General features: G+C 38.8%; 1 protein-coding gene across 3 annotated transcripts; it reads left to right on the top strand.

The window, feature by feature from the left end:
• The first annotated feature begins 558 nt into the window (after window positions 1-558).
• On the top strand, window positions 559-24031 carry LOC127953810 (3 beta-hydroxysteroid dehydrogenase type 7). 3 transcript variants are annotated; one of them, XM_052553132.1, is made up of 7 exons: window positions 559-695; window positions 9919-10152; window positions 12414-12569; window positions 19259-19367; window positions 21217-21316; window positions 21815-21977; window positions 23230-24031. In XM_052553132.1, exons 2-7 carry the CDS (start codon window positions 9996-9998, stop codon window positions 23643-23645), a joined length of 1101 nt encoding a protein of 366 aa, XP_052409092.1. In that variant the 5' UTR covers window positions 559-695; window positions 9919-9995; the 3' UTR covers window positions 23646-24031. The 3 variants fall into 3 exon arrangements, with proteins under 3 accessions (XP_052409092.1, XP_052409091.1, XP_052409090.1); XM_052553131.1 differs by lacking the exon at window positions 559-695 and adding an exon at window positions 9445-9605; XM_052553130.1 differs by lacking the exon at window positions 559-695 and having other exon boundaries at window positions 9792-10152.
• Window positions 24032-24875: the final 844 nt, after the last annotated feature.

Here is a 24875-nt window from a genome sequence, read left to right as displayed (position 1 = left end):
GGCCTGTTTTAGGTTAAAGGGACCGAACCAAATAATTTGATTTGTTTAAAAGACACTTACCTTGGCAAGATTACCTAATATCGACACATAGTTGATATTACAGACTGTAGCTGATTATTATTTTGTTTCACAATCCAACTACATCACCCCACTGAAAGAAAAAAGCAACACCACTGAAATGCAATCTCATGGCATGATCCACTTTAACAGTCACTGATCTTTGGTGTCCATGTCAGTATTTTCCACCTCTTTTAGCTCCTGCATTGTGCACTCTGCTGAAGTTTTATCTTTCAGTCTGCGTCGTGGCTCCTGGCAAACATTCCAGAAGGATTAAGCTGGATGTGCATTATCTCTTGATGTTAAAAGAGGCTTGAGCAGATAAAGCATTGAGAGTTGAGTAGCATCTAAAATGTTTTTAGAAATTTTGTTAAAAATAATAGACTATATACTGTAGACGTTCAAGATGAATATGTATGCCAAGTTATTTTATTTTGATCCACTAAGGCAGTATAAATAACTTGTCTCGATTTCTTCATCTCCTTCACCATGTTTCTGTATTCGAGCTGCTCAATGTGTGGCGGAAACATGTGGCTTGCAGAGGAAGACACACACCTCCTTCTCTAAAATGACACAGGAAACAAACGTCAAGTTTGAGCTCACTGGATTCATTGAAGAAAATTAGGAAATCTGCTGAGGTAAGGGGTAATCTCACATAGGAAAGCATGTGGTTTGTATAGACCACCTGCCAAGTAATATCTTCTGTGGCTGCAGCTAAACTCATCTTATTATTATTTGTAAGACCGTTAAGCAAAGATATAGGAGCAAGGAGAGAAAGCGAGCAAGGGAGGATAAAATGGGTTAAAATATTAATAATGTAGGCCTATTTTTTCTGGGTTATAAGTAGTAATTTCTAGTTGACAGCGGCCAAACCCGCTGTGTGAAATGTGTGGCTAGATAAACTCAACTGGTGTGACAAAAGCCACCGTCAGTCATCACTGTGGTATTCAGAAAACCTGAGTTAGAGCGGGAAATGATGCGATGACCAGCGCTGTTTCGCGGTAAAAGACAGGGCAAGCCATTCATTCATTCTGGTTTACTCTGAAATATTTCCTCTCTGTACGACGTCACACGTACCCTCATCGGAAGCTGTTGTAATTTCCCGAATCACCGGTGGCGAACTGGTAATGCGGATAGCACTCCTCACAGCCGCGTTGCGTGATTACAAGATGCCAACATCTTACCGTGACCTCTAAACAGTACCTGGATTTAAAATCAAAAACTGAAGCATTTCCTGTAGTTCGCGGTAAATAAATAGGCCTAAAAGAAAACGAAAATAACAATGGAATAATTTGTCAACGTGACATGCATATATTTGTATGCAATGGACCGTGGAAGCAATCAAAATCAACATAAAGTAACAAGTTATTTTTTATTTTTTTATTATAATAAAAAGAAAACAGAATAGAAAAAGAATAAAGCAACCTAGTGGTAGAGGACGTTTTGTTTATTTTATCTATATATATCTATACTTACAACTTTACTAAGAAGTTGCTTCGTAAACTAAAACCTAGAAACCATAACAAATTGTTGCTTAGTAAATTGAAACCTAGAAACCACAAACAATTCCAATCATAGTGAAACACTCTCTGTATGTGAAAGAATAGTTCAGTGTTTTACTCTCATTTGTAAAATCGTTGCTTAGTAAATTAAAACCTAGTAACCATAAAAAAATCCCAGGATACATTATACATTATATTCCAATGTATGGCCCTGTATATCTGTTTGCATTATGAACACCCACCTGTAAGCTAAAAGTGGTATCAATAAAAAATTATAGTGATTTCTAACAGTTAAAAGCTAATAATCGGTTAACAAAGTTTCTGTACTATATACTGTGAATAACTGTAATTATATTTAATGTAATTTTTCAGTAAAAGTTTGTGGAAGTGAAAAATAATAAGTCATTGTAAATTGACATTCCCTGCATGGCACTTAAAGAGCAGGTCACACATATATACATAATATTACACACACACATATATATATATATATATATATATATATATATATATATATATATATATATATATATATATATATATATATATATATATATATATATATATATAATATTTTTTTATATCTAATTTGTGGTTTATATCATAGCTATCCTTAAATGAAAAAAAAATCTACAAAGATGTTAGTTGAAAAAGTGCATAATAAATAAAGATATTGTTTCTCAAAAGAGAGCGTCGATTCTAAATTGCCTTAATGAGTCATCATATTGTCAAATCTTTTGCCTGTTTCCAGTATAAGTCACTGGGTAACACATTCGCATAATCCCTGCCTGTCCGTCAAATACAAACAAAATCTGACCTGCCCACAAACACTTCCACTAGTTAGTGTGTTTACATCATGTTGAGAAGATTAGATTAAAATCGACTTTATTGTCAGTATGCAGAGTACAAGTACAGATCTAATGGAATTCATTTAGCATCTAACCAGAAGTGCATGAATATAGAGTTTTATATACATATAAGTGCAGAGTAAGTGAAGCTATGATTTACAGAATTTACAGTGGAGTTACTATACAGTATAGAGTATTTTACAGAATATAAAAAGAAGTGCAATGTATTATAATATGTACATTATGAACCGCAGAAAAAAGTTGGAGGATTTCGATATAAAAAAAAAAAAAGTGGAGACTGGTTCCCTTTCAATTAGGTCACTCTACAGTGCTATGGGAATTACCCTTTCCTCTAAATACTACTGAAGCCTTATTGAATCGCTCCAGTGAAACTGGCCAATGGTGTTCAAGCGTGTGAAATATGAGTGGCTCCCACTCTATATAAAGCAGCGATTGTACGTCATCCATTCACAATCTTTGCCTTCAGCAAACCTACAAGAAACAAAAAGCATATTCAATTCAATACAGTTCAATTGAACTCAAGTTTACTTGTATAGCACTTTTTACGATACAATCATTGCAAAGCAATTTTACAGAAGATTAAGTTTCAACTATTTAGTTATTAGTGGTGACTCAGTTTATGTGCATATGGCAGAAATATTCTGAAAAATACAAGATGTATTGAACCAGACAACACTATTAACAGCAATTATTATATGATGCAATCACACTTGTAGTAATATCTGGTAGTATTGCATGTTTTAGGGTTAGCGTCCTCTGAGGGTCAGCATCATGTCTTCTCAGGTGTTCTGGATCCAGACTAAAGCTTGTGTAAATCCTAGTTAGCACGGGATGTCAATCCTGTGGCGAAACAGAGAAATAAATAGAGACATAATTAGCATAGCTGCTGATCCAACAAAGTAAAATTAATTAGTTTAACCCGAGCTAAAGAATAATATGCATATTTGATCAGATACAGCCGCGGTCACAAATTATGAGATGCATTATTGTTTCCTAGCTTGGTAATGTTTTGAAGATGGAAGAATGCTGTTTTTGTAACATGGGAAATATGTTTTTCAAAAGACAAGTTGCTGTCTAATATAACACCCATATTTTTGACTGTAGAGGAAGTAATAGTACGTCTAGTTGCAAACTGTAATCTATGAGATTCTGTGTACTGTTTTATCTGTGTCTTAACTATCATCAAGAGTACTCACTGTGATCTACACGCTACAGCGGACACACCTTGTCTCCCCTGCTGTATTCCAGTGGGCTTCAGACAAAGATGACCTCTCCTGTGCGGAGCCAATCAAACTATCTGATATCCACAAATCGTGCAACTTTTGCCTGGGTCGCACCCACTTATAGGTGGCTCTAAGGGGGATCAGACTGCCCCCACTGCAGAGATATGAGCCTTCGGACTCTCAGGGTCCGTGTGGCCATCGTCCGAGATGATGAACTTGCCCAAATAGCTCTGCTGTGCTCTTTCTCTGCATCCTCTTTTGAGCCAAGGAGTAAAGTGCCGCAAGCTTCCAATTTGGATCTGTCCAGGACAGGTGACGAGCACAGTGCCCACCCATTCCTCACCCACCATTGCTGTTTCCCTTCCAGTGTGCTTCATGACTGCTGATCTCCATCCCTCCCCCGGCGTGTGGGATGTGATATCTTTCAGTGCCATGGTACCTCCAGTCGGACCATGACAACATGGGGAATCTTGTAGTGTTGGATCATCACCTATGGCTTACCCAGACTGAGTTGAATGACTGAGAGGAGGTGGCTCTTCTGGACGGACCCGTGAATCCATCGGGTCTCTTTGGAGCAGCGGTGGAGATGATCACAGAGTGCTTCATTGAAGTGCAGAAACAGTCTAAGGTTATTAGCCACTTCCCGCCAAACCGAGCTGGCGTGAACCCTCCTGCACGTTCCTGCTGCTCCTCAGCACAGCTCGTGGGACGACTGCACGTCTCAGGGCTGACTGTGATTATGCAAAAGAGCATGCAGGTACCGAGCCAGAACATCTCCGTTTTAGGAGTGGAGTCAGAGGAGCACACACAAAAACAGAGGACACTTGGCGAGATTGCTTCCACCTCAACAGTGTGCAAATTAGGACTCCTACATAGGTGACCACTTCAGCTCTGACAATTTTGTTGAAATGAACTTCAACTAGTCTATACATGTAATGATGCTGGTGCTTCCACCATTTCATATTCCCTTTTTTACCAGCATTAACTCCGCCCCGGTGTGATGCGGCATCATCTAGTTGCCTCACCCCCCCTTAACTTTACATGGTTTTCACTAAGTCCTGTAGACCTGAGCTGTGTTTAACAAGAGCACCAATATCATCACCACTCATATTACGGTTCCGTATGTGAAACTTGACATTTTCAGTCGAGCCAGGCTCCATCACTGTGACACGGCAGGATTTTTTATGTTCTCACAGCAATGTAGAGTGACCGAATCAAAAGGGAATGCTCGGGGTTATTCATGTAACCTCTGTTCCCTGGGATGAGGGAATGAGACATTGCTCTTATTGCCATGTCACATAGCTTAGGATCTTAGGATTCCAAGTTGCTTCAGTCAAGATTCTGAATGGATGACGTACAAGCACTGATTTATATAGAGTGGGAGCCCCTCATATTTTGCTTCCTTTACTCCTATATGCAAACTCACGAGACTAGCACATCGCAGAGGCACGCGCGCTGTGCATACATCTTGCGTCATCCACCGGAGCGGCTATGACAGATAACTGATGGTTAATGATAAAAGGTATAATAGATCCTTTTATGAAATATGAATAGTTTTCTTACAAAAATGTTTGCATTTACTACAGAAGGCCTTTATTTACAACTCGGAGCCTGGTGAGACACGTTTTATGATGAATGCACACACTTTATTTGACGACTTGTAGACTGTTCAACTGCAACACCCTGCACTGCAATGATAGATCTTTGAATAGCCAGGACATTTTTTTATATAATTCCGACTGGATTTATCTGAAACAAGAGTCATATACACCTAGGATGAAACAGGAGTAAAAACAGGAGTAAAAACAGTCTAACTTTCATTTTTTGGTGAACTAACCCTTTAATTAGCCACTAGTGTCAGACTATTAATAGCTAGCGATATGGCTAGTAAGCTGTGAAAGCTGAGACTTAATATGAAATCAAAATTTAAATTAATTCTTAAGTTTAAACTTTAGATTTTAGTTAATTTTATAAAGTAAATTGTGTTATTAGCAAAATATGTACAGTGTGCACTTTGACAAGACCATGCAAGACTCATTTCACGAACATTACTTAAAGATTAAATTTATCATCCCTTGATTATAAGGATTTCTTAGCTCATCATAAACCTGTGGACTTATATTTGATAGATTATTTTCCCCCTTTTTAGCCAATTGCAAACAGGACAGTGTAAACCTTCAGGAAAGCTAAAGAAAGCCTGTTCTCTGCATTTCCAAGAAAGTAGGCTATATTTCCACAGCTTAATGTTATATTTGTACTAGTTAAAACCCAGAATAGCCCTGAATGAATGGCCAGAATGACTTTCAAACCACACACACGTGCACACACACACACTCTCTCTCCTCCTCCCCTGACTTTTCTAAATTTGTGTTTTCTCCATGGGTGTGTGTAATTTGCATTGTCAAGCTTTTAACTAATCAAGTTATTCAAGCTTATTTGAAAGCTTACATGGGCTGCATCCAAAAACTAAAAAATGCTGCCTTCGGAGGACGCATTCCAAGGTAGTAAAGCATTAAAGTACTGTCCGAATTCAGTGATCGCTTCATTTCCTGTCTCCTGAGATGCCTTCATCTGGCCGATTTTTGAAGGCAGCCTATGTATCCTTTGCGGCCTTCGAGATCCCACAATTCGGTGTTCCATTCGGTGACAAAAAAATAAAGATGGCACCTGAAAGTTGCAGTCGATGGTCAGTTTGTGTGTAAATGTATGTATCTGATTAACGTTTTCCACTTTTTATGTCATTTCTAGTGAGAAATTAATATTGCAGTAATTAAATATCCACTTAGTTATCGCCAAAGATCTCTATATTTTGCTGTAGATCATTAAACCATTACTCCACCTCAGAAGCCTGTCTGAAATCCGTTTCATGAGGTGCCTTCGTGCAAAAACCTTGCCTGCAAAATCATTGTCTGATTAGACAGCAAGGCAGGAAGTCACCTGACTAAGTTTTTGGATGCAGCTATGGTATGCGAGTTGAAGCAAGGTTTGAACAAAACTCCAGCCCTCCACAAATTTAATTTGACATCCCTAGTCTATGGCTTCAAGTATACCTAGTAAGAGCTTGATTAGCTGCTTTAATTAGGGTTGGAGCTAAACTCTGCAGGACACCGGCCCTCCAGCACCGAGATTATTAACTCTTGTTCTACAGGTGCTGATCATATAATTAGAATATCATCAAAAAGTTGATTTCACTAATTCCATTCAAAAAGTGAAACTTGTATATTATATTCATTCATTACACACAGACTGATATATTTAAAATGTTTATTTCTTTTCGTTTTAATCCCAAATTCAGTATCTCAGAAAATTAGAATATTGTGAAAAGGTTCAATATTGAAGACACCTGGTGCCACACTCTAACCGCACCCTGGAGACGTTTGTGAAACAAAACCCATTCAAAAATGTGGGGGAGATTCATAAAGAGTGGACTGCAGTTGGAGTCAGTGCTTCAAGAACCACTACACACAGACGTATGTAAGACATGGGTTTCAGCTATCACATTCCTTGTGTCAAGCCACTCTTGAACAACAGACAGCATCAGAAGCGTCTCGCTTCAAAAAGGACTGGACTGCTGCTGAGTGGTCCACAGTTATGTTCTCTGATGAAAGTAAATTTTGCATTTCCTTTGGAAATCAGGGTCCCAGAGTCTGGAGGAAGAGAGGAGAGACACACAATCCATGTTCCTTGAGGTCCAGTGTACAGTTTCCACAGTCAGTGATGGTTTGGGGTGCCATATCATCTGCTGGTGTTGGTCCACTGTTTTCTGAGGTCCAAGGTCAACACAGCCATATACCAGGAAGTTTTAGAGCACTTCACGCTTGATGCTGCTGACCAACTTTATGAAGATGCAGATTTCATTTTCCAACAGGACCTGGCACCTGCACACAGTGCCAAAGCTACCAGTACCTGGTTTAAGGACCATGGTTTATCCCTGTTCTTAATTGGTCAGCAAACTCACCTGACCTTAACCCCATAAAAAATGAAGATGCGATATGCCAGACCCAAGAATGCAGAAGAGCTGAAGGCCACTATCAGAGCAACCTGGTCTCTCATAACACCTGAGCAGTGCCACAGACTGATCGACTCTGTGCCACACCGCGTTGCTGCAGTAATTCAGGCAAAAGGAGTCCGAACTAACTATTGAGTGCTGTACATGCTCATACTTTTCAGTTTTATACTTTTTAGTTGGCCAAGATTTCTAAAAATCCTTTCTTTGAATTGGTTTTAAGTTATATTCAAATTTTCTGAGAAACTGAATTTAAGATTTTCCTTAGTTGTCAGTTATAATCATCAAAATTAAAAGAATAAACATTTGAAATATATCAGTCTGTGTGTAATGAATTAATATAATATACAAGTTTCAGTTTTTGAATGGAATTAGTGAAATAAATCAACTTTTTGATGATATTCTAATTATATGTCAAGCACCTGTATAGCAGTGTTTCTCAAACCTGTCCTGAATTACCCCGTTGCCCTGCACATTTTGTATGTCTCCCACAATTATCACACCTGATTCAACTCATCAGCTCATTAGTGGAGAATGCAAGACCGTAAGTGGGTGTGTCAGATACAGGGAGACATAAACAGTGTGCAGTGCTGTGGGTGCTCGATGGAGAGGTCTGAGAACCGCTGAACTATATATTAGTATTCACTCCTCAGCTTGTGTGAGAGCTGTTTGTGATGAGTTATCCTGTTGTTCGCCACCTATTTGTGGTGGTTCAAAGTAGATATAATTAATTCAGAGGAGTTTGCATATTAACATTATATCAGATATAGAAGCAAGTGTATTTTTTTCAGGGAAATGAAGTCCGTAACCTAAAATGCTGTTACTATATTTTTACGGTAAAGTGGCAACCACATCCTCCGGTATTTTGCAGGAAGTGTCACTGATTGTTGGTTTATTTTATTATTATTATTATTTTTCTTTTATTTATTTTTTTACTTGTTTATTTTGAGATTTTTTTTTTTCTTTTTCTTTTTTTTTTTTAAGACAAACTCAAACTAGATTTAAAATGACAGAGTGAATGACAGGACTTTATATTATATTAATGCCCAAGCTGGCTGCTCGGCTTATTGGGAAAGATCCTCAACCTGAAATTGTTGCCTCATTCTTTTCCTTGTCTTTGTTCATTTTTGTTTAAACACTGCACTGCTATTTACCTTGACCTAATCTTTTTTTTTTTTTTTTTTTTTTTTTTTTTTAAGAAAAGAATCTCTAATAAAGTTCTTAAGATTCTTTTGTTTATAATGTTTCAGCTCTTAAGTCAAGTTAAGAGCTGTTGGCCTGATGTAACCAGTTAAGTAACAGGCTAACTGCTAAACACTCTTGCAAATCCTCTTGCTTAAATTTGCTTTCATCTACAGTTTTCTCCCATGCAGCGTTGAAGATTATGCAAAAAGAAGCAAGTTTAAAAGTGCTGGGAGGGTGTTTTTTTTTTTTTTAGCGTTCAAACATTAACACACTCCCCTCTCTCTCTCTCCACGAGTTATCATGTTCTGTTTTAACAGGTTAAATTATAGCTCATATGGGTTAAATGGCCTTATCCTTGACTGGAGATTGTTTTTGTGATTAAAGTTATGATCATTGTGTTAATTTTTAACTTCTCACGCAGATTGTGATTTAGCAAATTACAGTACAGGAGGTTCTGTCTGTGCTATCTGGCTCAAACAGGTCAAAAGAGTCTTATAGATCTGTCTAACATTTCCAGTCATACTGAAACTGAACTGACTCCAATTTCTTGGATTAGTTATTCCAGACACAACACATGACACTAACATTACGGTATAAGAATGAATCATAAGTTGAATTTCTGTGTGCGTGACTTCATGCCATGTTATGGACTTGTAAGTGGTTTATTTAAGGTGTGTGCAAAGTAGACAATGTGATGGTGGATGCGTGATCATGCACATAAAGACAAAATAAAATAAGCTCCAGTGGGATGGATGAGTTTCAGGTATGTGCACATCACAGTCTATTTTAAAAATACTAATATTACATGGGTCTCTGTTAACCTATGGTAAAATATTTACTTGAAGATTTCAAACATTCACGGATTAAAAAAATCTAAAATCTAATAGGTAAAATTTAGTAGAAACGTAGGCTACATTTTGACAGCGTTTTAACGTTCAGTATATGGGCGGGCAGATTAGGAGGAGGCAGTTTTATTCACAGGCTAAACCCCCGACCCCGTTTAGGGGAGACCTCATTCAGACTCTGAACTATACGTTGATTGACCTGACTCGTCCTCTTCTCCGTTATATTCACAGAGTGAACCAGTTGAGCGTCTCTGTAAACACTGAAACACTGCAGTCAACACCAGGAGAGGACTCAACGGCGTAATACAATGACTAACGAGAAGTCGAAGCTAACTTACGTGATAACCGGAGGATGCGGTTTTCTCGGCCAGCACCTGTTGAGAGTTTTGCTGGAGAGGGAAGAAAATATCAAGGAGATCAGGCTTTTCGATAAAACCGTTTACCCTCTACAAAGTCACAGTACAGGTGAGAAACGCTTCAAACAAACTGTTCATTAAGATGACTACTAGCTTGTTAGCGTCCACGGTGATCATGAAATCGGTTTCTTGTTGAACATTACGTTCGTTGTTGTGTTTTACGTAGTTAACTCACCCTGCACAACACCATGTCATGACCAGATGTTTCTTCAATAATTTCACACTTGGACTAATTAATCTCCAAAGTAGGCAACGTAGCCTATAAATAACCGATGATGCTATTCATTGTTGTTTTGATGCAATTAAATTGTGTTTTTGATAATTGTGTTTTTTAATTTTGACTGGAAATGACAAATAGGCCCTTTAAAAACAGCATATTCACAAGATTTACATTGATCATTCTCTTTTTTCTACATTATGCATCATATTTCATGTCGAGATGCTCTTTCACTTCTCAGAATGGCACTGTTGACGCAGTCTTGGTGGTTGTGTTAGAAATAACGCCACAAAACCTAGAGACGTGTGATTTTTTTTTTTTTTTTTTTAGAAACATTACATACTCCAGGAATAAAGAAATTGTTTGTATATTCTTTATCTAGGTTACCATAGTTTTAAAAAAAAATTTTTTTTTTTTTTTTCATGGAGGCATGGGAAAACATTTTCTAAGTTGGGGTGGTGAGACACAAAAGTGGCCATCATTAAAGAAACACTCTTTGTTTTATTAACAAGTTCCTGATAATTTGTCTGCATTCGTGATGTTCACAGTATAGGGTGTAGTTTCTGTACGTGCCCACGGGAAACATCTTTTTCTGTGACTCCAATAACGGGAAAGGGCATTGAAATGACAGAGGAAATGGAAACGTTTTTCATATCCTTGGATTTATTAGTGTGTATTTGGGCTTGGTTCAGGTGGTAAGGTCAGGCCGCACCAGTCATTTCCATCCAGTCCAGTCTCCTCCTCTCACTGTGCATCACCAGAATGCTCCATCCGGCTGATGTCTTGCTTCATACAATGGGATTATGGGATGTTATTCACTGTATTCACCCACCCTCATTAATCACATTATTATGGAGAAACTGATCTCTCATTTTCAGCAAATATGTAGTGCTTCTTAGCTGAAGCACAATGTCCTTTTGCACTAAATCCTCATGCAACGTCAGCCAGAGGAATAGATTCACGAGGTAAGTTAGACTTAGAATTCGGTTATCTGGTTCTAATTTGTGTTCCAAATGTTTTTTATTAGCCAGTGTTTTTTTTAATTTAATTCTTTTATCTTGTGGGTCTCATACAACGAGTATCCAATGTCCTGCCCTAATGATATTCTAGCCCTCACATATTGCTAGTTTTTATCCCAGGGTCTAATAGGGGAGAGTTCACTTTACTTCAACAGAGATGCTTGAAAAAACAGCTTAGCATGTGGACAAAGTCCATACGGCTACAGAAATAGGTTAGATAACATTTTTTTTATCAGAAGTTTCAAACATTGACCTACTTGCATAGTGAGCTAGTAAGTGATTTTGTACGTGACTGATTTTGTGTTACTACTTGGAAAGCTTTGTTCATAGGCAGATTTTTACGATTATAAAGTGAAGTTAACTAACCATCACACAGATGTGAGAGAGCCTGTTTTATTTGAACATCTGCAATGCACAGCAGCTGATAGCGGCTCACATTAATTGTTTGTTTGTGTAGTGGTTTAAAAACCTGTAATTCTGTGCTGAGTTGTTAAATGCATGTGTCCAAAAGCAACTGGAAAATGCAGAGATCAGAAAGATGCCACAGGAGTTCTTTGCCGAGCAGTCATGAATGGCCGTGTTCATTGTGTGAAAAATATCTGCTGGTGGGAATGACAAACACTGCATTTTGTTTACCAAGATGAGGGTGTTGCTTCCACCAAGTAGATGAAGTTTATTGTTTGTTTCCTGCTTCAGGAGAATTGTCATTGTTATCAAGAATACCACTTAGGATCCTCGAAATCATCAGGAAACTTCCAAAGGTGAACTGTAGAGATAAAACACAACCCTGGTTACACCCATATTCACTGGAATACATGAAGCTAACACACACTTTGTTGTGCTACTAAGAATGCAGATGATTGTCAGTAGACTGGACTACTATTGAAATCGTTTCATTATATAACCGTAGCTTTATTGTATGTACTGGTAGTCACGTCAGTTCTCAGCTGCCCGTCTGTTTGCATGACAGCTACCTCATTGTACATAAAAACCCTTTATATAGATACACCTGCATATCAGCACTCTAACAATATGCTGTTAACAATGTACTGTATCTTTCTCTTTCATGCGCAGAGCATGTGAAGGTGGTGGTGGTACCTGGAGATATAACAGACTATGGGAGCGTACGTGACGCCTTTCAGGGAGCAGACCTGGTTTTCCACGCAGCTAGTTTGGTTGATGTCTGGTATAAGGTTCCTGAGAAGGCCATCTATGCTGTCAATGTACAAGGTGAGCGAAGAATAAGGAAGCAGTGACTTCGTAGAAGTGACGTCAGTGTTTTGCACTTTGAAAGGGTTTAGGAGTTGCTTCAGAATACGGTTTAGGAAATAAACTTTGAAATAACGGAGTAGATAGACTGGAGATTACTATAAGATTAAAAACACACTGCTGTTTGGAAAGTCTCTCATGCTCACCAAGGCTATATTTATTTGATCTAAAATACAGTAAAAACTGCACAGTCAAGGCCAAAAGTTTTTGCAGTGACAAATTTTGTTTTGCTAAATTTGTGGTGTTCATTCACATAGTTTCTAGATTATTATGTAGACTGATCAGATACATTTTAAATAATTGCTAAAAGAGTCATTGGCCCAAAAAATTAACTTTTCACAAAAACACACATTTAAGTTTTTTGATCCTGACACAAAATGACCAGCCAACATTAATTGACTAAACATACCAGCAGCAGGTCGGTGTGAGGGCATCTGCACACACAGTGAGGCCAAGAGTTTTGGACAACAACCTGGAGTCAAGAAAGGCAGCAAAGACGCCACTTCCTCAAAGAAAAACATCAAGGACAGACTGAAATTCAGCAGGAAGTACAAGGATTGGACGCCAGAAGACTGGTGCAAAGTTATTTCCTCTGAAGCTTCCTTCCAACTTTTTGGGAAATCTGAAAAATCAATTGTTCAGAGAAGAAAAGGTGAATGAGTCCTGTGTTGTGCCAACAGTGAAGCATCCTGAGACCATTCATGTGTGGGGTTGTTTTTCTACCGAGGCAGAGGGCTCTCTCATAATTCTGCCCAAAAACACTTCCATGAATAAAGAATGGTATCAAAACGTCCTGCAAGAGTGACTTATTCTGTGCATTTTCCAGCATGATGGAGCACCATGTCACAAAGCAAGAGTGATAAAGAAGTGGCTCGAAGATCATAACATTGAAATTTTGGATCCGTGGCCAGGCAGCTCCCCAGATCTCCATCTCATGGAGAACCGGTGGTCAGTCCTCGAGAGGTGAGTGGACAAGAAGAAACCCACAAACTGTGATCAACTCTGAGAACTAATAAGACAACAGTGGATCTCCATCAGTCAGGATTTGGCTCAGAAGATAATATCCAGCATGATAAGAGTTTCCCTCTCTCCTGCGTATTAGGACTGCTTTGCCTATTACTCACCTCTGCTCATTATCTCCTGATTAATTTCCTTATCATTGCATGATTATCACCTGTGTATCCTCAGCTCCCCTTTATCTGGACTGCTCTGCTGATCGTTCATTTCTGAAGTCTTGATTTACCCTAACTCTGCCTCTAGCTTGTTTCTGGGGTTTTTTTTTTGTGATTTTGACTTGGACTCTAATCTCGTTTGTGAACCTAAGCGGCCAGCCCTTTGACCCACACCTGTTTGAGTTACGATTCTTGGATTGCCCTTACCTGTGTGCTGTTTTGAGTAATTTATACTGGCCTTGCCTAGTCTCCTTGAGTTCTATGACTGTCTTTCTCTGCTGGCTTACCTGTGTTAATAAAATACTGCATATGGATCCGACCGCCTCAGCCTCTTCGTCACAGAAGACTTCACCAAAACAGGATCCAGCAGATTTCCATCGACTGTCCTCTGAGGTATCCTCTCAAGCTAATGTGCTGGCCGCCCATCAGCAACAGCTGGTCAAATTAACAGCTCTTACCGAGGAGCTCGTGAGATCTGTCCAGGCCCTATCCTCGCCGAGCACGGCTGAGAATCAAGCTCTGAGTCCCGCTGCACCCGCTCCCGTTACACCTGCCGTGATTAACAATACAAACCAGCCTAAATGATCCCTTCCTGAGAAATTTGATGGCTCGCCTTCTGCCTGTAAGGGATTTTTGTTGCAGTGCAGCATGTATTTTAACCAGCAGACACAGTCCTACTCCACTGATGAGAGCCGCGTTTCCTTCATATGCTCCCTACTCACCGGCCGAGCTCTGGAATGGGCTACTGCACTCTGGTATGGAGGTCAGCTCTCTTTCCCCTCTTATGATGAGTTTTTAACCCAATTTAGAGAGGTGTTTGAACATTCAGCGGGAGGAAAGGATCCAGGAGAACTACTGCTCACGTTACGTCAGGGTAATTCTACCTCCGCGCACTACACACTCTCTTTTCGGACCCTCGCAGCTCAAGCTGGATGGGAGGAGGAACCTCTTAAGCTCCTGTATCGCAAGGGACTCAACTCGGACCTCCAGGGAGAGCTGGCGTGGCGCGACGATGGTAAATCATTGAATCAAATTATGGAGCTCGCCATCCGCCTCAACAACTTGATTCACTCCCGACGCACACCTCTCAGGTCCAGTTTCTTTGAGTGTGCTTCCCCCAGCATGGAGTCGGAGCCCATGCAGATTGGTTACACGCGCTTCTCTACAGTGGAGCGGGAGTGGAGACGCCGTAATAATCTCTGCATATATTGTGGAGAGGCAGGACATCCGAGAGCTACCTGTCCAGTTAATCCAGCGCTCAAGAATTCTGCTGCAGTGAGTTCTAATCACTCTTCTAAATTATTCTCTGTGGATAGTTCTTTGAAGTTTAACGGACAAACTTTAAACGTAAAAGCCTTGATTGATTCTGGAGCTGCTGGAAATTGTATTGACCTTGCATTTGCCAAAACCCATCATGTTTCTCTCCTCGCATGTGAGCCTTGTGTGACCGTGGAAGCACTGGATGGACGCCCCCTGGGGTCTGGAGAGGTGCAATACACCACGCAACACCTCACGCTCAGCTTCAGGACACAGCATTTTGAAACTATCCAATTCTTCACGATTCACTCACCTGGGCATCCGATAATCTTGGGGCTTTCATGGCTAGAGAGTCATAACCCTCAGATTTCCTGGTCAGATGGGAAAATAACCCGGTGGTCCGCATTCTGTCAAATCATCTGTATGTAAATGTTTCATCACTACTTGCTTCCGCCGGATTCTTTTTCGTTAAGAAGAAGGATGGGGGTCTTCAGCAGTGCATCGACTATCGTGGTCTTAATGAAGTAACAGTGAAGTACCGCTATCCTCTCCCGTTAGTCCCAGCAGCCCTGGAGATGCTTCGTACTGCCTGCTACTTTACCAAGCTGGACTTAAGGAACGCATACAACCTGATTCGCATACGGAGTGGTGACGAGTGGAAAACTGCGTTTTCTACTACATCCGGGCAGTATGAATATCGGGTAATGCCTTTCGGCCTATCAAACAGTCCTTGAGTTTTTCAAGCCTTTGTAAATGAAATTTTCCGGGACATGTTACATCACAGAGTTATTGTCTACATTGATGACATTTTGATTTATTCTGATTCCCTTGAGGAGCATGTCCAAGATGTTCGTGCGGTCCTCAAGCGCCTGATTGATAACCAGCTCTATGCCAAGCTCTCCAAGTGCAAGTTCCACCAGACACGTATCTCCTTTCTGGGCTATATTATCAGTGCGGACGGAGTTTTGATGGATTACAGAAAGGGCAAAGCCGTGGTGAAGTGGCCCCAACCTTCCTCTGTTAAGGTGCTGCAACGCTTTTTGGGCTTCGCCAACTTTTACCGCAGATTCATCTGCAACTTCAGTGTAATTGCATCTCCCCTCACATCTCTGCTTCGAGGAGGGGGTAAATATTTGAAGTGGACAACGGAGAGTGCTGCGGCCTTTGCTCAGCTCAAGGAGAGATTCACTTCTGCTCCTATTCTCCATCACCCGGATCCTAAAATGGAGTTTATCATTGAAGTGGATGCATCTAACACAGGAGTGGGGGCTGTGCTGTCTCAGCGGTATGGTAACCCTGCGAAAATGTTCCTGTGTGCCTTTTACTCCCGCAAGCTCAACTCTGCAGAACGCAATTATGACGTGGGTGATCGCAAACTCCTGGCCATGAAGACCGCCTTTGAGGAGTGGAGGCACTGGCTGGAGGGAGCTCGTCAGCCTTTTACAGTGCTCACTGATCACAGGAATCTGCAGTACATCAGGTCAGCTAAGCGTCTGAATGCTCGCCAGGCTCGCTGGTCTCTGTTCTTTTCAAGATTCGATTTTAAGATCACCTACAGGCCGGGCTCCCAGAACAGCAAAGCGACTGCCCTGTCCCGACAGTTTGATGGTCCCTGTGAAGAATCTAAGCCTGAACCCATGATTTCCCCTGCACTAATCGTGGCTCCTGTCCAGTTGGACATAATCTCTAAGAGATCACAGCGTCTCTAAAAAATCATCTCTGTCACGGAACGCTCGATAACGCCTCCTCCTGGTTTCACCAGATCCCTCTCTCCTAAGTACTCTAACAAACTGAGCCAATGGACAATGGTTCCTCTCAATATTTGGTTCAAGGAATGTAAAAAATTTTAAGCTCGAGAAACAAGCACGGTTGTTAAGATGGGTGGTCTATGACAAAGATTTTAAACCTGCTCAATTGGACTCAAGGTTTAAACAATGGACGTTGAAAGGCATCACATCATATTGTACAATCTCATCCAATAAAGGTTTAAAGAGCTTCCAACATCTTAATGACACCTATATATTAGAAAAACAGGACTTCTTTAGATATTTGCAACTTAGGAACCATTATAATAAAAATATAAAAAATAATGAAAAAATTGAAATGACTATTATCAATGTTTTTATTGATGCGTATAGGAGTGGAACTCATAAGAGAATGATATCAAGAATATATTCAAGTATACAATCTTCTAAAAATCACTCTACATTATATGTGAAAGATAAATGGGAGAAGGAAGCAAACATAATTTTATCTGATGAAGAATGGCTAAATATTTGTAAAACACAGTATACTACCTCTAGCTCAGGTCAGTGGAGAGAATTATCATGGAAGAATATAAGATTTTTTATTACTCCAAAAAGAAAATATTTACAGGATGGAAATCTGGAATCTGCACTCTGTTGGAGACAACATAATAGTTATATGGCTGATTACTTTCAAATATTTTGGAAGTGTCCTGCAATTCAGTCTTATTGGTTAGGGGTAATCACTGAAATAAAACTGATATTGTGATTTTGAAATTGAGAACAGCTTTGGTACCATATATTTAGGAAACATACCAACTGATTTTAGTACTCAAGATAAGTACCTTCTCAAACTTTTATTGGTTGCTAGTAAAAAAGCAATAACTAAGAAATGGTTGAATGAGAATCCACCAACAAAAGCAGAATGGATAATGATTGTAAAAGATATGTGTGACATGGAGAAACTCACCTTCTCTCTAAGATTTAACATGGATACATTTTACAAGTACTTGTCAAAATGGTTAAAGTTTAGGAGAATGGATGGAACATAGTGAGTTATTGTAAGTGGACTGCAATGTCTGGTTTTTTTTTTTTCTTTCTTTCTTTCTCTTCCGAGACCATTGGGAGAGCAACCCCTGATATGAAGTTAACTGTATATGAACAACATAATGGTTTGTGATACCCCTAATGACCTGTCTGTTCTGTTCTTTTACATGTGTTGCATAAAAAAAATTTAAGTATAAAAAAAAAAAAAAAAAAAACATCTTACTGACCTCAAACGGAAGTGGGTTTTTTATTGTTAGAGGAAATGTTAGTAGGTGTTTTGCGTGCTTTGGTTTGTCCGACATTTCAAGTAACCTTAAAGCTGGTCTCTTTGGTCCGGAAATGCATCGTTTACCCTCACAAAGGCGGCAGGAATTCTCATCTCACTCTTCCTAATGTAATAAAGTGAGCATAATAAGAACAAAAATATGTTGTTTTTAACCATAGTTCACAGCATTGTACAATAAATCCTCTTGCAAGCCTGGACAGATCATGCTTTATGAGAAATAAAACATACGTGTTTCATAAAGGTCAACGCATTACCACCTGAATGCGTAAAAACATCTTCTGAATATAACCACAGATAAGAGTATTTATGTGTTCAGATCGCGTTCATCCGTTTCATTGTTTTACACTTAATCATCAACATGTTTTCAATTCTGACTGTTTGTGGTACACCTTACTGGTTAAAGGGATAGTTTCCAAAATAAAAATGTTCATTTATCACTTACCCCTATATTTTTGCCTATATTCTTCCTGTACAAAAAGTGTTCTCGTTGCTTCATAACGTTACGGTTGAACCACTGATGGCAGATGAACTATTCTAACGATGTCTTTCATTCTTTCTGGACCGTGACAGTTTAACTTACTTGGCAGTCTATGGGACAGTTACAAGCCTCCTGGTTTTCATCCAAAATATCTTCAATTGTATTCCGAGGACGAGCGAAGCTTTTACGGGTTTGGAATGACATTGGGGTTGGGGGTGATTAATCAATTTTCATTTTGGGGTGGAGTAACATGTCTTGAGGCCTGTTTCTTTATTGCATTAGTAGATCCAGATAAACCCATGGGTTACAGATGAAAAAAAGAGCTAGAGATGATGAATGTGTGTTCGTCCTGGAATTTTTCTTTACTTTGGACCCTCTCCTATCATATCATTCTTTCCCTTGCTCTCACATTTGCACTCCACCTTACTTCTCTAGAAATCTTCTCGTTAAAAACCCACTGAATGATCTGATTAGTAAAAAAGCCAATGCACATCTGGTTACCTTTTGTTTTTCCTCTTATCACTTGATCTGTTCAGTTTCAGACTCATTAATGTCAGCTTTTAAGTCCTTCTTTTGTTTTTAACAGTGTTCCTGTTTTCTTCACCCTGTAGCTGTTTGCCGTGCGTTTTTAATATTTATTATTTTTGGATTTTGTTCTCCTTCAGGGACAGAGAATGTCATAAATGCATGTGTGGAAATTGGTATTCAGTATTTGGTCTATACAAGCTCCATGGAGGTGGTTGGTCCAAATGTGAAAGGAGATACATTCGTCAGGTAAGTGACTTTATTTTAATAGCTGTTTGATATATGCAAGAACTGCTTACAAGGTGGCATGTTTTAAATTCAAAACATTGCCTAAAAGTGTTTAAAGATTTGGAGGGAATGTCTGAGATAACTGAAGGGAAGGGTTTGAACATGCTGAACACATTCTGGAATGACAGCAGAATTTTACAACATTCCATCTTGAAATATCTTTCAAGCTGAAGAATAACAGGCCACAGTCTGATGGACATGCCCTGGGAATGCTATTCCAACTTAAATCTCAACATTCAAAACAAATTCTATAGAGAGAGCGTCTGTTTATGCTGTTTTCCTATAAGTCACCTGATAAGTGGCACTAACATGTCTCAAAGCACGTCTTGTGATGATTTGTCACCTGATTCCTGAAATAGCAGTTTTCAGCTCTGTAAATAGTTAGCACAGATGGAATCTGGTCTTTTTTTCCTCCAACATTTTTTGTGTGTGCTGATTTTGAAGGAAGCCCATGTATTTTGCCTGTTATGTGGGTTTAAAAGTACTACACTGATATCGGTTGATTAAAGGACAATCCATCAGCCAAAAACAAATTATTAAAAAACAAACCTGCAAGGGGCGGATCATGTGTAGGAGTTTGTGAATGCTCTGTTGTGGTTTGTCCTGGAAATCAACCAAAGAAAAATGTCACTCGCTTTAGGATTATGTTTCAGTAGTTTCACATCTGACAGTTTAATAAAGGCTTTTAACTGAAGTAGTCTAGCTAGAACTCTAATTAAAACAGCACACCGAGCAAAGCCTTGGCTTGAAGGTTTCCATTACTGCCACATGCTAAAAGCATTAACATTTTCCTTGGAAAGTGACTAACACACACAGACACAGATATTTTTATTTCTTCCTGAGTAATATCAGTAAACCTAAATATTTTCCTTTATTTTTGGAAACACAAACATGCACACATTCAAATGAAAATGTCATTATTTAAACCACATCAGTATTATATTTCATCTCTCTCTCCCCATTTCTTTCTCCTTTCATGCACATTTTTATGAAGTCCTTGTGGAGTGTTTTGATATTTTATATTGTTGCTAAACATTGGTTGCATGCCATTGGTAATGCCTTTCTAAGGTCATGGTAATAAAAAGAGTTTTTGCAGGAAAGTTTGTACGTGCTGCCATAGCCAACTTTATATATAAAAATAAAAATGAAAAAAAAACCTTCACAACCTCATTGGAAATGTTATAATGTCTGCTGCTTTTGCATTATATTAAAAATAACCCAACGTTATACTTTAACTAATAATCATACTAAAAATAACTAAATTACTAATAATCATACAAACTCAAATCCAATATTTTACCTAACATTTTAGATTTTAAACTCCCTTTGCAGGATAGACAGGGATAGGCATCAACATTTTTTTGAATCTGTTATGTTTGGGTCATTGTTTGGATATAGTGTCATTCTTGTGCAAGCTGTAAGAATGCATCTTTGTCTACTCATTTAGAGGGGAGAATCTGCATTATGGGTCTGAGTTGGGGTATAACTTGGCTGCACTGGTCGGTCAGGCACATGATTTCAGTTAAGGACCTCCTGAGCTCGTCTCGGAGTGCAACTGGGACTTCTAATGGCAGCTGCAGTGACGTGCTGACTTTAACGATTAGCGATTGGCTCTTTCATTTAGAAGGCGGAGTTTCCTGCAATTGAGAGGCCATATTGAGCATTGCATTTTTCCCCATTCAAAACTATATGAGTGACACGTCATGGGTATTCTATAGTCTTTGGTATGAGTAGTTCTGCTACCTATTACTTGAATACCTTTTCATTTTGCAAAGATTTGAACTCTTGGTGTTGTTCTTCCTTTGCACAGAGGGAATGAGGATACTCCATATAATATATTCCATGAGATGCCCTACCCTAAGACCAAAGCTACAGCTGAGAAAATGGTGCTGGGAGCCAATGGCACAAAGGTACAACACAATCCAGTGATTTAGAATGAACCCTGAATTTCCCTTTTTAGCGTGTTTAATTATATCGAAGAAGTACAATCTGCATTTACAAACACAGAGTTTGATTAATTTTGATTAACATTCTGGAGACACATACTACATGTTAACATTTTTGCCAGTCTAGAAAGTTTAACTCCGTTTTATACAATCTACTGATATTTTGATGAAATTGGAACTCATGCTTCTCACTTTGCACAATGCTGCCCCCACCCAAGCCCAAGGGAAAGGAACTGCGTATAGCAGTCAAGTTGGAAGCCTTAAATTATTGTTTATGGTTGGTTTATAGCTCTCTTTGTTTCAGCAAGCCGTGCATTTATTGGCGTTTCCCAGTTAATACTATACATCTTTGTAACACTGTTGATGGATCTTCTGCATCTGAGTGAACTGTAATGTAATCAAAAGACCGTTTCTTTGCTTTTCTGCTGATGTGAGTTATTGATTTTCACTCTCCATGATTAGGTCAATGGAGGGAACTCTCTCTACACATGCTCACTACGGCCAACAGGCATCTACGGGGAACAGCATCAGCTCATGAAGGACTTCTATCTGAACGGGGTGCGGACCGGTGGTTGGGTGATCAGAGGAGTTCCAGAAAACACTGAGCATGGAAGGGTCTATGCAGGTAACCATGGTGACAGCAGAAGACAGTGACCATGGCAACAGTGTGACCCCTTTAGAACTTCCGGATAAAGAGAATTTTATATGTGCCAAATATATGTAGAGACTCTCTATGATTGTATACGCAGAGGTAATGCCAGGAAAATGCCACGACACATAACTGTACATGTAAATGCTGACAAATAAACACTATCGTAACCGTTTAGGCCGTTAGGCTAATGTCTTAAACAACATCGTATAGGGATTCTCAATAGTCAATATTTACATTCATAGCCATGAACAATTTATAAAAGCCTTTATTATTTTTTAACTCTGTGCAGTGAAATTCACTTTATTGAAAGTTGAGTTTTCATTCTTGAAGTAATGTGCCAAAAATGTGTCTCTAGGTAAAAAATAAAGACACTTTAAGATGAAAATGAAGTTACTGTTAATAGCATGGGATGGCAGCTGAGGATCACTCATTGGCTGCAGCTGCCATTTATTATAAAATGAATATTATAACACATTTAGTACTTTATCAAAGTGAAGTATAAAGTAAAGCAAGTGCAGGAAGTCACAAAATCACTTATCATTTGAAAAAAATAAATAAGGCCAGACAACAGCTTATAATGCTGAATTATTTAAATACCTTTATAGTTAAATACATATTTAATTAGCTGGTATAACAATTAAATAATGCATTAAATACTTTGAAATGTTTCAATATTATTAAATAACTACATCGTTTAGGTTTTCTCCAGCACAGACTTGTTGCTGCTGTAGTTTTGTTGTTCTGAATTTATTCTGACTCACACAGCTCTGTTTTGACATCAGCTCTTCAGATGATTAATTCTATTACCACCGTCAATTATAGCAATGACTCACAGCATGATTTAACGGATTCCCTCGCGTAAATGTAACATTCCTGTTTGCTATTCCTGAAACTGTTTATATGGACATTTGCTCCTCTTAGACCAGGAGTGTCAAACTCAATTCCTGGAGGCCTGGAACCCTGCAGACTTCAGTTAATTGTAATGATTTAAATTTTTGTCCAGTCTTTAGAAAGAATCGTAATTTAATTGAAAACTAAACTTAACTTAATTCTGTAGTCCCCCAGTACTTTTGGCTTTTTTAAAAAAAAGGAAAAACAGCTGTACATAAAACTTGAATTGATCTGTGCTGTTTGTATATTTATGTAATGGTTTTATAATTGCTGTAATTAAATTGCATACGGTTCAGCCCTGTAATCTTTAGATTATGTCTTTTTGTGCATGCAGGAAACGTGGCATGGATGCACTTGCTAGCAGCACGTGCTCTGCGGGAACATCCTGATAGGTTGGGTGGGGAATATTATTTCTGCTACGACGACTCTCCATATAAGAGCTACGAGGACTTCAACATGCAGTTCTTGTCGACGTTCAACTTTCGTTCGTTGCACGTGCCCGTGTGGGTGCTGTGGTTCATAGCGTGGATGAACGACTCGATACGCTGGCTCCTGAAGCCGTTCTGCAACTACACCCCACTGCTCAACGGATACACGCTCGCTGTGGCCTGCACATCCTTCACTGTCCGCACAGACAAGGCTTTCCGTCACTTTCAGTACCGACCGCTCTACAGCTGGGAGGAGTGTATGGCCCGCACACAGAGCTGGGTCAACACGTTCCCTTTAGAAACCCACACTAAGGACTCCTAACAGCTGCTTCATTGTCAGGAGGACAGTTTTCATAAACACATCTGTGTCCAAAAATGAAAGATGAGAGGTTTTGTGACTCAGTGTATCAAGCATGTGTCATGGCTTTTCACCTGATGATGAACATTTGGACGTCGTTTTGCAGTATTCAGTATGTGTTTTCATAGAAATACACTTAAACCGAGCACCTCTTAATCATATAAGCCCTTTTGATTTGTTCACAGTGATCTATTAGGTTAATAAAAATATTTAATTATTGATGTCATAGTAACAGCTGGGAGCAAAATCTTTACATTTACATACAAGCACTTTCATGCAAAATGCACAAGTGAAGCTATTTAAAGAATAGTAATCCTGCAATAAATAAAATACATATTGTATTCTGTTAATCTGATATCTGCATCTACTTTATCAGTTAAGTTTTGTGTATAGTCCACCATATATGGGGGTATATTTATACATTTCTTTGTCCGAATCATTTCACAGGAACATTACATAACATCACTGTTAGACGATTATGTGCTAATAAGCACAAGCTTTTAAGTTAATTGTTTATTAAAATATTTAATTGTTTGTATGAAATATTGCTAATATATACACAAGTATTAAGCTTTTTGAACTTTATGCACATATAGTGCATGGACAATATTTCGTTTTCAACGCTGCTTTAACAAAAGCAAAACGGCAAGATTGATTCACCTAAGAACAAAAACTTAAAAAATGCTCTCTAATCATTCTTGTGGTATTTTGATGTTATACACAGAATGGTCGGTCCAGTGCTGCTTCAAGTCAAAGACCTTCTGTGTTTGTCAGGAGACGCACAACAGTGATGTACGGGGAAAAAATCAATAGAATAAAAAATAATTTGTGATTAATCTCATGATTTCTGACTAGTTTTTAAACAGCAAAAGGAAACCTAATTTGGCTATTTTTTTATTTGTTAATTATTTGTGTGTGTGTGTTTATTAGTTCAGTTTAGAAATCTACATCTTACATATCTACATTTTACACCTTTTACACTCAAAACTTTTGCCTTTTAGCACATTTGGGTTTATTTAAAAAAAAATGGCAGCACATAAAACTTTATAATTTATTGGTGCTTTTTAACAACTTTTCAATTGCTATAATTAAGCTGCTAAATCCCTTGTGTGTAATTCGATTGCAGTTTTGCCCTCTGAAACACATCTTAAAGAATTATGACAGTGACTCACAAAAACCATCTCTGCCTGGACA

The sequence above is a fragment of the Carassius gibelio genome, chromosome B3 (genome assembly GCF_023724105.1).
Source record: "Carassius gibelio isolate Cgi1373 ecotype wild population from Czech Republic chromosome B3, carGib1.2-hapl.c, whole genome shotgun sequence".
In the NCBI taxonomy this organism is placed as follows: Eukaryota; Metazoa; Chordata; class Actinopteri; order Cypriniformes; family Cyprinidae; genus Carassius; species Carassius gibelio.
Note: the sequence above shows the minus strand (reverse complement) of the source record. Positions and strands in the feature narration are given on the sequence as shown.

Excerpts from the sequence above, each read along its gene's own strand:
- LOC127953810 (XM_052553132.1), top strand. The coding sequence starts at position 9,996 with ATGACTAACGAGAAGTCGAAGCTAACTTACGTGATAACCGGAGGATGC. Across the intron at positions 21,317-21,814 it reads TGGGAGCCAATGGCACAAAG|GTCAATGGAGGGAACTCTCT; the intron begins GTACAACACAAT and ends CTCCATGATTAG. Across the intron at positions 21,978-23,229 it reads GCATGGAAGGGTCTATGCAG|GAAACGTGGCATGGATGCAC; the intron begins GTAACCATGGTG and ends TTGTGCATGCAG.